General features: G+C 32.2%; 1 protein-coding gene across 2 annotated transcripts in view; it reads left to right on the top strand.

Moving 5' to 3' along the window:
* ASCC3 (activating signal cointegrator 1 complex subunit 3) overlaps positions 1-18992 on the top strand; it is a 358207-nt gene that overhangs the window by 141351 nt on the left and 197864 nt on the right. For both annotated transcript variants that reach the window (XM_049654058.1, XM_049654059.1), the window contains 2 exons: positions 8901-9077; positions 11883-11954. In XM_049654058.1, the coding sequence (XP_049510015.1) occupies positions 8901-9077; positions 11883-11954 (249 nt within the window). The remainder of the gene's footprint in view (positions 1-8900; positions 9078-11882; positions 11955-18992) is intronic.

Genomic DNA, 18992 nt, shown 5'->3' with positions numbered 1-18992 from the left:
ATGATGCAATCCTGCTCTGGTTTTCTTCACTTGACTTTTTTTTCCCCACCTACTTAGCTGCTCTTAACGGTCTCCCTTGCTGTCTCCTTTACTCAACCTTGAAATGTTTACATTCTCCAAGTCTCAGTCAGTTGCCATCTTCTTTTTTCATTCTGAATATTTACCCTGGGAAAATAACACTTCTTTGCCTTTGTCACTTAAATCTATGTAGTCCAAATCTTACCCTCTGACTTCTGGCCATATCCAGATGCAGTTGTATGTTCCTATTCTAATATCCCATGGATATCTCTTACTAAACATGTCAGAAACTCTGCCCTCTTCCCTACATATTTATATATGGCTTCACAGTCTCAAGCCCCAAACTGGGAATCACACTCAAGTTTTCCTTCTTCCTTAACACTCTTCCTCATCCCAATCACTACTTAGATATCAATTATTTTATATTTCATATGCTAACTAGCTCTGATCTAGATCTGTATATGGGAAGTTATACTGCATTTTAAAATGTTTTAAAATAGTGTGTTTCCATCTGGTAAATCCACCATAAAATTCTAGATGGATTAATAATTTAACTATATCAAGCAGAACTCTCAATACATTACAGAAAATATAAGAGAGCATATCTAAATAACCTTGGGGGTAGAGAAGCTCTAAGCAAAATGCAAAACTCCAAAGGTTATAAAGGGAACATGTGGCACATGTGGATGTCTAAATATTAAAAACTTCTGACCAACAAAGACATCTCCAAAAAGTTAAAATGTGAGACAGAGTAACAATAGCATGTAAAATAATGTATCTTATATTTAATAGTTATTATAAATTAGTAAGATATATGAGTTTTTTAGAAATTTGTAAAAAGCGTTTCATGATAGAAATAAAAATACTGAGCATTAGAGAAAAGATGCTTAAAAAGACATGAGATTTTTATCAAATTGGCAAAATTGAAAAAGAATGTAATTTGAAAGCACCCCCTAAAACCAACCCTATGATTTTACTTCTAGGGATCTAATGTGTGGAAACCATAGCACAAACAGATACCTGTATTTTTTCAGAAATTTTTTTAATGTTTATTTTTGAGAGAGCACACCCGAGCATGTGCTCACGGGAGAGAGGCAGAGAGAGAGAGGGGGACAGAGGCTCCAAAGTGGGCTCCTCACTGGCAGCAGAGAGCCCAGAGCAGGGCTCAAACTCATGAACTATGAGATCGTGACCTGAGTCGAAGTGGATGCTCAATCAACTGAGCCACCCAGGTGTTCCCACAAACATATATATATGTTATATATATAACATGTATATATATAATTAATAAATTATAGTCATACTACAAAATGCTACTTTGCAGCCTTTAAAACAAATGAGGTAGAGCTGTATGAACTGGATCTAAAAGATATATTCTTATTGAAAAAGGAAGCTGGCCTCTACATATAGCATAATCCCACTTATGTGAAGAAAAAATATATATTTATATTCTCATTCATTCATTCATTCATTCAGTGAACATTTGCCAACCACATAGTTCTAGGTGCTATGGATGTAGTTAATCAGAGTTCTTGCTTACATTTATATTTTAGGTTTGGGTAGACAAGGGTGAATATACATGCAAGGATATGCTACAAACCTTAAAGGTGATTTGATAATAGAAATGGAACTAGAGGGTTATTTGGGACATGTTCACATTTTACCATATAAATTAAAAATATGTGTATACACACACACATAAACACATATGCATAAAACACAAAGGGATGGAATAATAAAAAAGACACAAAAATCGGGTTTTAGCTAATATCCAACTTGATAATTTCAAGGATACAGGTAGTTGTGAGACAAAGGTGAAGCATGGAGAAGTCTGAAACTGCCATCATAGCTTTCCAGGTCCTTTCTTGCCACATAGGATTGGCTCTGGCCCAGATTTTCAAGCATGAAGGGCATCATTTACAGAAGAGAGCTATTTTAATCATGAAATGTGTTTATTTTATACCATGGTACTTATATAGCTTAGTGATGTTTTTCGGGGAGTCATGCCATATGAATCCATACATTCTAGATTTATTTACATTGAGCCACCTAGAGGGACCATGGCCATCAGCTAAAAGCATTATAAAGTTAAGGACTTGCCTGTAACTATAGAACATTAGAGGTCGAGTAAATATCATTAGTACATTTACCAGAAGGTCTGTCATTAGCATGTTTACAGGGGTGTTTGACTAGGACATCATTCTTTCCTGAGCACCCCCAGTTAAGGGAACAAATGGATTGCAGGCCTCCTGCTAATGCTTTCTGTATATATGTACACAGACACATGATACTATGTATTATATATATTTTGAAGCAATTCTAAGTTTATGAATATTATAGTGTATAAATTTCCATATAATACATAAATATTATAAACTATATCAAGTTAAATTTATATAAACTAAATATATAAAATAGATTTTTATTGTATATGTAACGCAGTTATAGAAATATCTATATATGATATAGAAATATATATATTGTGTATAGTATAGATATATAACATCTAAATATTTAATATATTCATCCTACACATGATATCTCCATAATATAATAAACTCCAATTGTATGGTTTATTACTACTATGTTCATAAACTTTTTGATGGCTTGCTGTTTGGTATCTAAAGAAAAATGTTTAAATTCCTTATCTGGACATTAAAGACTATTGGAGCTGTGATCTATTTGTATAATTTTAACTTCTACATATTTCTTAGCTACAATAGGTTCCAGCCACACAAAACTATGTGTCCTTTCCCCATTTCCTTTCCAATACCATTGACCCTCTTCCAGAGATGAAACTCATCTCACTGAAGACAGAATGTTTTATTGGTTATGAGAAATTCTGTCTTCATTTGTATCCTTTACTATATTTTAATCTCCTTTATAGAAGGGTCTGTGTGATTCTTCTCATATTTTTTAATGTACTATCACAAAGCTCATAACTACTTTTATTAAAAAGCAAAGTTGCTGTTTTTCTGTATACCTTTTTTTTTTGATTACCAGATGTTCCCAGTAGATGGCAGTGTTTTACATAGCACATCAACATTTGTAACTAAGGGAAGCAACATTAAAAGATGCTCTAATGCAGTGTAGATTGTGTTCGGATTCTGAAATTGTGTGGTGGCTTTAGGGACTAAATTCACAAGATACATGATTGAGAGGAATTTAGAAAACAGAAAGTGTAAGAAAGGCCATATCCGTTGTATTTAACAACACTGAACTAATATTAATTGTCTTCTAAACTGTCTGAACATAGATTTTATATAAAGGAAAGCATCCTAAAAACTTACTGCCTAGCTTTTGGGCTAATTATAAAAAATAAGCTGTAAAATATTAAAACTTTTATAGTTTTTGACACAATAATTTTTAGGTGAATTTATAGTTCATAGTGTAGTTTACAGAGCTTTGAGATTTGGTTTAGGACATAAAGTTCCAAGTTATTCTCATTTAAAAGAAAGTATTTCACATACAGGCTTATTATATATATTTAGAATAATAGGATCATACTTTTAGATTAAAAAATAGAGTCATTTTAAATGGAATTTTAGCAGAAAAAGGTCTATGGTGTTTGCAGAGTATCATGTATTTAACATCGAAATACCTTAAAAATATGTTCAGTAACTTTTATGTTATAATGGTTTCAAAACAAAAAGATCACTTTCATATCTTTTCAAATCACCTTCACTACCTCATAGAACTATTGCATAATTAAAATCATCATTCTAGGGTTGACTGGGTGGCTTAGTTAAGCCTTGACTCTTGATTTCAGCTCAGGTCATGATGCTGTGGTTCCTGAGATTGAGCTCAGTGTTGGGCTCTGCACTGACAGCATGGGAAACTTGCTTAGGATTCTTTCTCTGCCCCTGCTGCGTATGCTCTCTCCTTCTCTCTCTCTCAAAATGAATAAATAAATAAAGAGTTTTGTTTAAAAAAAATCATTGTAATCACTGTAAAGGATTCTCATCACAACATATAAAGGGGGTTTCTTAACTAATAGGGATGTTGATTATTTCCCCGATAGAGGGTTCCTTTGTTTTTAGTTTTTGCTGATAGCCACAAGATTTTTTTAGTGAAAGCAAATTCATGATAAGATATTGTATATGTATTTATACTTTAATTTTTATCCATCTCTATCATTTTTTGATGCTCCCTCTTTACGCTTTTGCAAATAGTCTCTGTATGTGTGGATCTGTGTCTTATTCAGTGGTATCCACACTGCACAAAGTTTAAGTCTTAAGCCATTGTTGATGGATGTCTAATTATGGAAGTATTCCTATTACTCACATTGGACTACTTTGCTTATGCCCACTGAGTCTTCTAGACTAAGCAAACTTATCAAAAGCCTCCTTAGAAACCTGCGATGAAGTTGATCAGTCATGGGATCATAATGATATATTTTAATTACAAAGTGAATAGAAGTTTTTGGCCATCTCTTGGTTTTATCTTTCTAAATATGTTACATTGTAATCAGAGAAAGCGGCCTATATTCTTTTTTGATTTGAAACGGAGTTTTTTGTGACTTAATACATTTAATTGTTAAAAATGTTTAATTGTTTAAAAGTATAATTGTTTTTTGTGACTCGATACATTTAACTGTTAAAAGTGTTTAATTGTTTAAAAGTTCCTATAGCAATTTAATGTAAATTCCAATGTACATTTTTAAGTACTGTGGGTAGAAAGTGTACTTTGTATGTATTGAATCAAGCTTGTGAATTATGGCCTGCAAAGTCATACATGAGAGGGTTTTCAGTAGACCTCTAAACTCTGCTCTATCCACACTTTGTCCTCTCATTCATCTTCTTCCTGCTCAGCTTGTTCCAATCCCACAGTCTTTGTACTTACTTTTTCTTCTGTTTGAAGATTTTTATCCCCTGATCATCTCTCCAATATTTCTTCTTTAGCGAGGTTTTTCCTCATTATCCCACCTAAAGTGTGGCCCCACCCATGCTACCTTCTATGCTATTACCTTGTTTTACTCTACTCATAGCACTTACTGATACCGATACCTGAAATTCCCTAATTTGTTTATGAGTTTATGGTTGTCTCTTCTCAACTAAAACGTCAGCTCCTGATTGTAAAGACAGTTTTGTTTACTGCTATTTCCTGGTGCCTCCCCCCCCCCCAAGACAATTACATACACAATCTGTTGACTGACGAATGAAATGATTGACAAAATCCTCTCTGACTTTACTTAAAATGCCACCCTTGCTCCTTTGTAAAAAAGAATATTTTGTTTACTCCCTTTTCTGACTATCTGTTGTGATTTCTTTTATTCTTGAATCCTTTCTAGTAATAATGAATATCAAATTAGAACATACTTTGTCCCCCTTTTCTTTGTGAAAGCAGGTTTATAAAATACTTACTAACAATCAGTGAATGGATGGTAATTTAACAAAATATGAGTTCCAGGGCTTATTGAGTTGTCTTCTAGATAATATCACCTAAAGGTAAAAACTTTTTGAATTAAATGCAAAAGCATATTTTGAAAATTCAGTTATTCATTTTCTTATTTTTTATTTGTTCTGTAATTTGGCTTATTATATAATTTTTATGGAATCCACTGATTTATAAATTTAATGAAGCAAATGGATCTGTTCCCTTAAGTCTGTAACTCTGCCATACAAATGTTTATATTGATTCAGTTCATGATAATTTCAGTCTGGAGTTTTTTGGGGGGAAGGTTGTTTTTATATCCAACTAAATACCTTTAATTTGAAAGTTGTAGTTCTTATTCTTTTACCAAAGTGGTAAGAATCATCTGTCTAAGGAGCCATATATATCTCATAGGTATCTCTATAGGTATTTTATTTAGTCCTCAAATATGCCCAGAAAGAACCTCTAAACTCCTCTGTCTAAACTTACAGAATGGATTTTGAAGTTACAGGACCACATTTTCTCTTATGCTTGTAGGAAACATTGGTGTCAGGGAATGTATCCAGGCATTTGGACTCTCCTGAAGTGTGTGTACATTGTATTGCAATGTGCAAGGAGAAATCCGGCATTGAAAATTGCTCACTTAGGGGCAGTAAACTTGAAGATACCAGTATGATGCAAGCAAGTTTTGACTAAAATTAGCTGTAAATAAGAAGGACATAGGAAACTGAAGAAATGATTAAAATACTTACCCCGTGTCTCTTCATGAACCCCCTTATTTTACTGATGATAGCAAGAAAGTGAGAATGGCAAACATTTCTAGATAAAAAAATAATAATATAACGTTAAGGTTAGAAATCTTTTTATATGCCTTCTCTCATAGGTTGACTAAGTTGCCAAATTCATTCTAAATCATGTGTAATTTTTAAAATCACATTAGATGTTTTCAATTTTTTTTTTTTTAGGTAAGAAATCATTTTCTAAATCAGACTTTAGAAGCCAAGAATACAAAATATGAAAGCAGAAGGGATATGAGAACACAGAGAGAAGGGCTATTATAGGGACATGGGGCAGCAGAATGCCACCTAATATTTCTGCAGAACCCATAGGGCTAAGGTGTGGATGATCCTAGACTGTATCATGCTAATGATAGAAATTAATTCCTCTTAGGAGGGGAAAATCAATTTTGCCTCCTAGTTTAAAATGGGAAGTTCGTATGTGATTAAAATGATTCTTTCTTTTGGCAAATACTAACATCCTGTATTGCTGATGTAGAGAATTTGAATAATATAATTAATGTGGTGAAGTGATCAAACATACAGTATTGTATAACCTATGAATAGATAAATCTCAGGTCTCTATGGGACATTTTCTGTCAAAGCAGAAATTGAACAGATCATAGTCTTTACAGAATACAGTAGACATTTAGAAACAACTTTTATATGATAAAATTCTGTATAGATAGTTAGATACACATACATACATACGTATATACATGCATACATTCTACACTTTTATATTTGATAAAATGAAGATTAAAACCCAACCAACTGAAAGATTAATCCGCAGCCACTTAGAGGTCAGTAAGTGATCATGGAAGGAAGAGAAGGAAAGAGAGAGGGTCAGCACTCTTTTTTTTTTTTTTTTTCAAAAATAATGGAAGCTTGTCAAATGCACCCAGAATTGTTATTCAAAGTAAGATTTATAATCTAAAATGAAACAGGAATGGAGACACTATCAATAAGTTAATTATTAAATGTTAAATGTTAGTTTGGTGCAAAATATTCTAATGAAATCGAGTGGAAAAAATAATAAAGCTGAAAAATAAAGTTAATTTTAAAATAGGAAAACAAAATTTTTAAAAGCCAATGGAAAAAAAAAAACTAAATAAAGCAACCTCTAACAAGTCTAATCACAAATAGAAAGCCAATGAATAAATAAAACTAGAAATGATAAAGACCTTTTACTGAATGTGTAGAAATGTAAAATATGAGGATGTTGTGTTGTAAGTTATGAATTAGACCTGAAAACATAACTGAGAGAGAACTGGACGCTGTTGTGTGCTTATGAGCAGTTAAATGGACATACTTCTTGGCATGTAAACTCTTTCATGATTATTTCTACATTTCTAACCACATCTTCTGTCACCTCCTTTCTCCAGTTCATACTACTAGTCTTGCTAGATGCAGTACCCTAAACTCCCGATTCCTTCTGTCTTGCCTGCTGTCCTCTCAGTTTAGATTGGCAGCAACCATTACCCCCACTCAGTATGCCTTTCCTGACGTACCAGAGTTTATTTAGTGATCCCTGCCCATTATTCTCACCATTCTGGGAAACTACAACTATTAATAGGACACATTACGATGTTTTTTGCCATTATTACATATGGACTCTAAGCTCCTGTTCTGTTGGCCCTGTGCCTGTCATTAAGAGCTTAATAGATAATTATTAAAATCAGTTATCAATAGTGCTCAGAAACAAAATGAGACTATTACACTACAGCAGTGAACACAAAAAAATGTGGCTTATTTCATGTTTTCAGTAGTTTTTATTTTTCCCAAGTTTTAGCTATTATTCCCTGCAGTCTCTCTTCTGTTATGATTATGAAATGATTTAATATAAAGTGTGTAATTATAATTTGGTAAACCAATTTGAAAACTTCCTCTTTGATGAAAGAATAGTGTGTTAGTTTCTCAGTCATATATTTTACTGATATGCTCAACTTTTACTGATATGATATGTTTTACTGATACGCTTTACTGATACGGTAGTATGATACAGCAAAAGGAATACTGTATAATAGGTAAAGAATTATAGACTAAGCAATCTATAATAAGGGAAGGAAAATGCTGATTTAATAAATGAGCCTTCAATAATTTTTTAAAAGGTCCATGGAAATTTTCAATGAATGTATATATACACATAGTTTCAAATATTTCTGTCATTCATTTTAAATTTAAATTTGTGAAATACTAGAAATATTTACCTTAATTATTTTAGACTTTTGTGTTTTTAGCACCTGAAATTATAAATTGATAAAACTTAGACTAAATCCTAATCCATGTATGTCACTTACTTTGTTACATTTTTAGGGAAAAAAAAATTAGTAAGATTCTTCAGGAAATGTAAAATTACATTTTAAATTATTTTGTATTATCCTTGATGGCAGGCTTAGACCAGTTTATTTAATTGTTTATCTTTCAGATAAGGACAGTTATCTGTCTTTTAAATTGTGTTGTTATTATATATTTGGGGGTGGATCTTGTTTTATTATATATTTTATATTATCCTTGATGGCAGGCTTAGACCAGTTTTCTTTCATTGTTTATCTTTCAGATAAAGACATCTGTGTTTCAGACTATGTATTGTTATTACATATTTTTAAGAGGGGTGGAATCTTGTTTTATTGTAAATGTCTCATACTCTCTGTTTATTAAAACTTATTTCAAACCCAGAAAAATCCAAATGGGTTGAATCTACTCATACATTAAATAATGTAACCCATGTAGGTGGAATCCACACAGAGTATGATAAGGATTCTTGGGCTCTCTGCGACCTTACCCAACTACCTTGATGTTGCTACATTTTTACATGTTAATCCCTGTATTGGACTTTTCTACTTTGATGGCCGTTTTCGACCAGTTCCTCTTGGACAGACATTTCTGGGAGTTAAAAGTGCAAATAAGGTAAATATATTTTTTAATAATAATAGAGTTTTCTGTTCCTAAAATGTTTTTGTTGATGTATTGTTTAATGCTTATTTGGGATTTCCCCAAAAGACCCTTTTAGTAGGATTACAAATTAAACATCTTAGATAAAATCAAGCACATTTCCTCAACTATAAGTAGTAATATAACTCCTTCAAAAAGTTGCTTACAGTTTGTATCACATTATCAATGTATATTTTGTATTCTTGGCTAATAATACAAGTTATATATATATATATATATATATATATATATATATATGGTCATAAATTTCAAAAAGTTACTTTGAAATGATTGAAGTCTAGTGTAAAATAATAAAAGGCTCTCATTCAACCAGTAATATAAATTTTTATATGCTACTTATCTAAAAAAAATAATAAATTTTATGCCATTGGAAAATAATTCCTAATAGCAACTGTTAGTGAGGTATTCTATTTCACTTATGTTTTATAATTACCATATTAATTATATATATGTAAGTGGCATTTCTGAGATTCTTTATAATGCTTTTAAAAGTTTTATAGTATTACTGTGTACCATATACACTATTAGGGTGCTTATTTTAAACTTCTGTTTCATAGTATCATGAAGGAATATTTTACTTTGCTCAAAATTTATGTATTTAATATTGTGTTAAATGATACTTTTTGTTTTCTGTAAAAGAAATAGGTTTGAGAGAAGATTCATAGGCCTTATGACCTCTTTATAAAATAAAATGAGATGGAATCCTGTGTTAGTATGTCAGCCCTGGTCTTTAATGTATTGCATTACTTGTCTAAAAAGAGTTTTATTAGTAACATAGAGTCATTTTACCTTACACTATTACAAATAAAATATTCAGCTAAAAAATACCAAAAGTGACTGCCACTACAACAGTGTATACATATGCTTCAGGTACAATGCATAATGTAAGGTGTCTTCAGGGTTGTCATGAGCCATTTCAGACATACAGACAGATATAATAATAGTTATATTGCACATATTTTGTCATTAATTGATTCAAGTGATTTTCAGTATTGCTGCTTGTTTTTTTTTCTCAGTCACTTCTTAATATATATTTGATTATTTAGTATATTTTAAGGTATCCTTAGGGCAGCTGTAGAGCTGTTTCCTTTATAGCTTTAGCTTATTTTTTCATCTTTATAATTTAAATGACAGAAGATGGTTATCACAGAAAGATTTAGAAAAGAAAAAAATTTTCAGGTGCTTTTCAACTATTTAAATCTTATTTTTTTTAATCCATTATATAAATTGGTAAATCACTTAAAGCTAATTAAATTCAACATATTTTCACCCTAATATGTTAGCATTGTAATCTTAAATCATAAAAAGAATGGTGTCAGGTGACAGAAGTCTGGCACAATTAGAAAAACACTGTTACGTGTCTTACATAGGGTTAATAGTAAATTATTTATATGTATTAGTTATAGATTTTTTTGTTTTATTATAATGTATTATTTTTACATTCAGTGAAATATACAATTGGTAATCATTAAGCATTTCCCCAGGGTGTTGATTAATATATTTACTAACCAGTTTTCCATTTGTCATTGTTTTATAAAAAGAAATCCTTGTAGGTTCCTCAGAGTTTCATTCAAAAACACATGATGTGACTCAGTTATTATGGAAGAATATAGGAAGATTGTGTGCCTGACACCTCTAATTTGAAATCATGGCTTTGCCCAGAACTCAACCCAAACTACACTGAAAAAATTATTGCGAGCTGAGGTTGTTCTTGAATCATTAATGGGGAGTAAATTATCTTGTGATTATCTCCTTTTACTTAGTCACTACAATTCATAAGAGTAACAGAATGATAAAACATTTACTTTATTAAAACAAAATATCTATATCATAGTCATTCCAAATGTGTATGACATTTTCATCACTTCCACACTCTTAATAAATGTTGTGTAGCGAGATGCAGGTTGGATCACATGCCTGTTCCTTTGGATGAACCATCTTACCTTTTTGGTTGGAAGTTTCCTCATCATTAATAGGGAAAATGAGATCCTTTCTTAACTCATGAATTGGATATTAAATTTCCAATTAACCTGAAAAATGTTTCTGTAGAAAAATATCTAACCCTCTCCATATGTATTACAGAAATAGTATGTTTCCCTTGATTCTAACTGTATATACCATGGCATTCTACTAGTGCTGTTGTGGTGATTTTGAGAATTACACAGGAAAGCTGTATAGTTTATAGAATGAAACAGAAGAAAAACAGCCTGACAAGTGGACTTCCTGGGGAAAGCAAAAATTTTTTAATTATTCTAAAATATCTATAACTGGTATATTATCCTTAAAATTGTCTTTAAAAAACTTGTCATACTTAGAAAGTTAGTATGAGGTATTTTATTTGTACTTTTATTTTTTTTAATTTTTTGAAATCTTTTTTATTTATTTTTGAGAGAGAGGGGAAGAGAGAGCAGGGAAGGGGCAGAGAAAGAGGAGAAAGAGGGAGACAGAGGATCCGAAGTGGGCTCTGTGCTGAGAGCAGAGAGTCCCATGTGAGGCTCGAACTCAAAACCCATGAGATCATGACCTGAGCCAAGGTAGGATGTTTAACTGACTGAGCCACCCAGGTGCCCCTTTGTACTTTAAAATTATGTTGTGTTTCTTAATAGGTTGTAATATGCTAGGTATTTATATTGCATTTGTTGTTTCTACATTCTAGTTAATCTGAAAGGAAAAAAATGCCTTATGATCAGCAGTTTTGTTGCTAGTTAGAAAGTTTATAATTGCTTCATTTGATATTATTCATGTTTTAATAACCTTAAGGTGCAACAATTGAATAACATGGATGAAGTATGTTATGAAAGTGTTTTGAAGCAAGTAAAGGCTGGACACCAGGTACGCTTTATTTTATCATGTTTTTGAGAATACTTAATGGTTAAAATTATTAATTTTTATGCTCTTAAAATTTTTCTTGAATTGTGAGATAATGACTGTGAGGTTTTATTTTTTACTAACTTTTTAGCTGAGTGGTTAGCCATATAAGTCATAAAATATTCATAAATTATCATCCCAATATTGCTAGGTCATTTTATTATTTATTTGTTTATTTATTATTTTGCTATTTCATTAAATAGATAAGAGAGAGAAGGATTTCATCCTCTACACTTCTGGGTTTTTTTTTATCTTTTAAAAAAGCAGTCTTCCTTCATACCTCAAAATTTTTAATTTGTACTTTTTTACATAATGTAAAAATTTTAAATGTTCTGTTATTCTTACTGTTTTCATGAAGTAGTACCAATTCAAATATATATGATATATGTTGTTTTATTGTGCTTGGAAATTAAGCAGTTTTACTTTTAAACTCCATTGTTCAAAATGCTCCAATCAAGATTATTAAAGAAAAAGTGGGATGATAATAATTGCTTGCATGAAACTTCATCATTGCTTGATTGTATGTGGTTCTTTGGATCATTTTATTTTATTATGGAATTTTTTTCTATGTTATTAGCCTTTATGACACATAAAATTAAATACTTTCTGGTCCTTTGGTTTTTAAATTTGTTTTAAGAGCAGTGAAATCCTTTTTTTTCCAGACTAAATGTTGTTTCGAGCCTCAGTATATAAACAAATCAATGATGAATTAAACTCGAAGGCATGGAACACGGCCCAGTGAGCATCTTTGATGCATTTTGCCCCTTTAAGAAACAACTTTAGAATCAGGTTTCTAACTAATCTCAAGAGAATGTCCTTAGGTTTAAGAATAACTTTTAAGGAAAAGAAATCATGATTAAATTATATGATATTAGTGACTTACCTTTCCTAATGATTCTTAAATGTCTGAAACTGCTAAAATTATCTTACATTTATTTTCATTGAATCCTCTCACCAGGCAGTGAGACAGGTACTATTATCATCATTTGACATGTGAAGAAAATGAGGTGCTGTACAAAATAAAGTAACATGTTTCCATCATTTTTGTAGTGCACTTGTATATCCAGTCATGTGAGTGCAGCATCTTCACTAACCATCATGTCATGATCACTATGTGCATTTATTTTATATCAGTGTATTTCTTTGATCTTCATTAGAAAACTGCTTTGAGTTGCATTATTTATTATGTACAAATAAAGGTTAAAGACCAATATTCTTTCTTTAATCAAAAGTATTACCAAATATCAACTACTTACGAGCCAGGAAACTTTTTTTTTCTTTTTTTTCTTTTTGTAAAGGGGCATGTAGTAAATATTTTAGGTTTTGTGGGCCTTATGTGTTTCTTCATTGTAGCTACTCATTGCTGTTGGAGCATGAAAGCAGTCGTGGACAGTATATTAACAATTGGGCATGGCTGTGTTTCAATAAAATTTTATTTACAAAAACAAGCAGCAACTGCATTTGGCTTGTTTTCTAACTTCTGTTCTAGATTGCTTCATAAGATTTATTTGTAGTGAACATCCGATGATCCTAAAATGTTATCTAGAGAAACATTTGATAGCATTTCAGTGAAAATCCTGAAAGAAAGAAATATCCTGTATAATCACCAATGTCTGTACCTTCTTTGTAAAAGAACAAGATAAATTCAGTGTAATTAGGTAGATATTACTGCCACGGACATTTATTTCTAACTTTTATATCACAAAAAATTTAAACTATATTATTAGCTAAGGAATGTAGCTATGAAATCCATAAAATCTATTTGTATATGCTATATTAAAAATGTTAAGTAAATATGTTTTTTCAATTTTTTAAAAAGTAACATTCTTTTTTAGAGCACTTTTGGGCTCACAGGCAAAATTGAATGGGATTCACTCTTGAAGTTTGTTCTGTAGGTTTGGACAAATGTATAATAGCATGTATTCACCATTGTAGTGTCATACAGGATAATCTCACTGCCCTGAAAACTCTCTGTGTTCAGCCTATTCATCAATCCTTCCCATTTACCCCTTGAAACCACTACCTTTTAAATCTTTTTAATCGTTCTGTTGTTTTGCCTTTTCCAGAATATCATACAGTCTGTAGCCTTTTCAGATTGGCTTTTGTCACGTTATCTGTTTGAGGTTTCTCCATGTCTTTTCGTGACTTGATAGCTTATTCTTCTAATCACTGAATAATACTCCACTCTCTGGATATACCACTGTTTATTTATTTATTTACATACTGAATGATATCTTGATTGCTGCCAAGTTTTGGCACTTATGAATAAAGCTGCTATAAACATCTGTGTACATATTTTGTGTGGACTTAAGTTTACAGTTTCTTTCGGTAAACACCAAAGAGTATGATTACTGGGTCATATAGTAAGAGTATGTTTAGTTTTGTAAGAAAGCTCTATACTGTCTTCCAAAATTGTGTACCATTTTGCATTCCTACCAGCAGTGAATAAGAGTTCCTTTTGCTCCATAGCCTCACTAGCATTTAGTGATACCACTTTTTTGGCCATTCTAACAGGCAGTATCTCATTGTTTTACTTTACATTTCCTTAATGACAAATGATGTTGAACATATTTTACATCTGTATCTTTGGTGAAGTATCTGTTTAGGTCTTAGGCCATTTTAAAATCAGGTTCTTTATTTTCTTATTGTTGAGTTTTAAGAGTTCTTTGTATAAAAGTTCTTTGGATAAAAGTCATTTATCAGTTGTGTCTTTTACAAATATTTTCTCCCAGTCTGTGACTTGTCTTCTCATTTTTTCAGCAGTGTCTTTTACAAACAGTTTTTACTTTAATAGAATCTAGTTATCAATTATCTTGCAGACCATGCCTGTGGTGTTGTATCTAAAAAGGCATCACCATGCCTAAAGTCACCTAGATTTTTACCTATGTTATCTTCTAGGAATTTTATAGCTTTGTGTTTATATTTGGGCCTATGATTGGTTTTGAGTTAAATTTTGGGAAGGGTGTGAGGTCCATGTCTAGATTTACTTGTTGTTGTTGTTGTTGTTATTGTTGTTGTTGTTATTGTTATTTGCATGTGGAGGTCTAGTTGTTCCAGCACCATTTATTGAAAAGACCATGTTTGCTCCATTTTATCACCTGTACTCATTTCTCAAAGATCAGTTGGCTGTACTTATGGCTTATTTCTGGGTTCCCTATCTTTTTCATTTGTTTGGCTATTCTTTAGCGAATACTAGAGTGTTTTGATTACTATATCTTTATGGTCATTTTTGAAGTCAGGTAGTATCAGTCCTCCAACTTTGTTCTTCAACATAGTGTTGGCTATTTTGTGTCTCCATTTAGGTTTGAACTGTGAGTTAACATTCTTTTTAACGTAATTTTTAATCATGATAGGATTTCTTCTATCACAGGACAACTTTTTGTAATCTATGATAAATTTCTTTATACATGCAAACTCTTAATTTTTTTTTGTCTTTTAAAATAATGGGAATTAAACTGTAAATATTTTACCATGTATGGAACATATAAATAGATAAAGTTTTACTCTAGGTCAATATCAACTCTATTCCTTTTTTTTTTTTTTGAGAGAGAGAGAAAAAGAGAGAAAACTTTAGCAGGGGAGAGGGGCGGAGGGAGAAGGGGAAAGAGAAAGAGACTATCTTAAGCAGTCTCCACACTCAGTGCAGAGCACCGACATGCCTAGGTGCTCCACTTATTACTCCTTTTGTAATATTCTTGCAAATGTTATAAAAATATTTAAGACACTACTGGTAGGAATGTTAGTGTTGCCTGTAGAATTAAGAAGAAATTAAAACAATCATTTTTCTTCTGTTGTAGTTAGCATTTAATGACAAGATAAATAGGTACTTGCATCATTACTTCAGAACACAGGATTGCTTCTGATAGAAAAATCTTCTCTTTTTTTTTTTTTTTAGAATTTTTAAAAAAGAGAAGTTCTTGTGAATTCTTTCTTAGTGAGATTGATAAATACATATATCTATGTATAAACATATACATAAACACACATGGTTGTTAATACTAATGTAAGTAAATGGCTTAATAATACCATTACTGCCAGTACTACAGCTATTTTGAGGCCTTAGGAACTACAGATCACTTATCTTTGTAGCATTATTTGCCTTTATCGTGCTGTTTATAATTATCCTTTATATTTGTTATATTACTCCAGCCTGTTTTTCATTATTGAATCTTACATTATAAAATATTTCTTTAAAAAATAATCACACTCCTACATTCTCTTATTCCTTATTGTTGGTAAGAGTGGTAGTTGTATCTTCTACTGTATGTAAAAGTACAATAAAATGTTGTAATTTAAAGGATCCTAGGAAGATTGTTTCCTCTTCCTCTTCTGTCATGGTTCTTTTACTGTTACAGAGGCTCACATGTTCCCCTAGGAATCACGATTTATGAAGTATGCTTGCTGGGGGGTGTTTGGTCAGTAGAGATGGGATCTTGCTGCCATTCCTTTCATTCTTATTGTGAAGTTGTTCAGTACGTTGCTTTTCAAAAAGAAAGCTGCCAGACGGTAGGCATTTGCAGTTATAAATTCTAAAAGGACAAGTTGGGATGGAGGGCTGGGTTCATAGCACTGGTTTCCTATTTAGAAAGGACAGACTTGGATGGGATACCCCAAGGGAGGGAGGCTTCAGGTGACCAGAGGCTGCTGCTCCAGGGCAGGAAGAACATGGGAATGGAGGGTGAGCAAAGCTGAGGCAGAAGTTGGGTACAAGCATTCCCTTCTCACCTTTGTGTGCATGTCATGGCATCCATGATTGCCAACCTTTTAAGGATGCATGACCTCCAAGCTCTCTTCTTCCCCTGCACGCCTGTCTGGCTAAAAATGCACTGTGGGTGATTGTGTAGACTATGATTGCAATTTGAGAGTTCAGTGAAACACTTAGGGATCAGAGATTGTGTCCAGATGTGTTCCTCTTCCCAAACTAGAATTATAACAGGATAACTAGGGCCCTCTTCACACTGTGTACCTTAAAATGTCAGGCTTAAGCTGCACGTCTCACAATTTCTATTTTTGAATGGTTAGTGATGATGTTTATTTTCCATAATAGTAGGACTTTCTGAAGTTCTGTAGAAATACCCACATATCTCTTTTACTTTTTTTAATTGTAAAAATAAAATAACACTAAGGAAAATTTTTATAGTCTTACTATTTACCATTTTAACATTATTATTGTAATTTTTATGCATATCCACTAGTCATTTTTTATCCAATTGCACATGTAGCTTTTAATTTTGTTCATTCAAACTTAATTATTAGTTGTAATCCATAACTAAATTGTACTGTAGTTACAGTTTTATATTCACTGTTTTCTTTAATGAATAGTGAACATTTTTCATTGTTTCTACATGGTCCTCACAATTTTAATATCGCTAAGAGAGAAAGGGAGTTTTTATTCAGTTTCTAAGTTTCAGACACCATATGAATGTCTTTAGACTTTTAATTTTCCCATCCCAACATAAGCATTATGATCTCCTTTTCTTCAAAAAGAAAATGAACCTACAACATGTTAAGCAGCTTTCCCAGCCAGTACATATAGCTAATAAAGGTTTGCATGAGGATTGAAACACAAGTTTTGTGGAGATGAAACCCACAGCATTTTCAGAACTTTATACTGCTCCTTTGTCATTAAGCTGACATTGGCTGTTCCTCTATTACTGGTTATTCCTATATTAGTAAGTGTTTTTAATGTTTGCAATTTTCTGTTATTAAAGATAGTGCTACCGTAGTGATCATCTTTCTGCCTATTATTTTTTCTGTTGAAACATTTCTTGGGATAAACTTCCTAAAATAGAATTATGGCACAAATGGCCACATTCTGCAGCCTTGCCACATGATCCTATAATACATTCTGGGTGGGTAATAATATTTCATGATCGTAGCAGACCTATGTAGGATTTTAGAAACTTGGTGCCATATTTTCCTGAAAAGTTTTATCAGTATAATGTGAGGTAAGATTATGATCTGCTGTGTTTGCTATTTTGAATTTGTTTTATACTTTTAAGGCATATAATAGAGTGGTAACATATCAGTGAGCTTTTTTTCTTAATTAGCCAGAGATTACTTCTTTTTTTAAATGGTTATTTATTTACTTTGAGAGACAGGGAGCTCATGAGGAGGGGAGGGGCAGAGAGAGAGGGAGAGAGAGAATCCCAAGCAGGCTCCATCCTGTCAGCGCAGAGCCTGACACGGGGCTTGAATTGAGGAACTGTGAGATCATGACCTGAGATGAAATCAAGAGTTGGACGCTAAACTGACTGACCACCCAGGCGACCTTGGCAGCCTTTATTTTTAGATCATGATTACAAAAAACACATTTTGTATACTTGTTGTTCATGCTTTGCTTTGAGTTTGCATTCTCTGTCTTTTTTTTTAAAGTTTATTTATTTTGAGAGAGACAGAGACAGTGCAAGGAGGGAGGGGAGAGAGAGTAGGGGAGAGAGAAGAATCCCAAGCAGGAATTATGTGCTGGCAGCACATGCAGGGATTGATGGAGAGATTGAATTTAGGAACCATGAGATCATGACCTGACCCAAAATCAAGAGTCAGATATGTAATTGACTGAGCCCCCCAGGTGCCCCATGCACTCACTTTCAATTAGAAAAACCTGTTCTTCTCTGTGTTTTTGCTTCATAACTGTGACCCTGTGGTCTTTGACCTCTGTAATTGCATTTTTAAAATGTAGTTTAAGTATGATTAATATAAAATATTGAGGGGAAAAAAGGATTAAAGCAAATATAATTTTTTTTGTTGGTGTATGTCCTTTCATTTTTTAAAATGGACATCTTCCCCTTAATTTCCTTTTTTTCTGTTACTCCTATAGTTTCTCTATTATATTTTGTCCATTTAAAAGTATGACAGAACCTTAAATGGAAACTAACACTGTATTTTAAATAAACAGATCAAAGATGACATACTTAAAACTTAATCAGTGTGTTCTGTGCAGTGTTGTCCTTTTAGGTTTTGTGTTCTAGTAGGACAGGTCCTACGAAGTTAGACTGGATT

Source organism: Panthera uncia (genome assembly GCF_023721935.1).
Source record: "Panthera uncia isolate 11264 chromosome B2 unlocalized genomic scaffold, Puncia_PCG_1.0 HiC_scaffold_24, whole genome shotgun sequence".
NCBI lineage: Eukaryota > Metazoa > Chordata > Mammalia > Carnivora > Felidae > Panthera > Panthera uncia.
The sequence above is the reverse complement of the archived record's forward strand: the minus strand, read 5'-3'. Positions and strand labels throughout refer to the sequence as shown.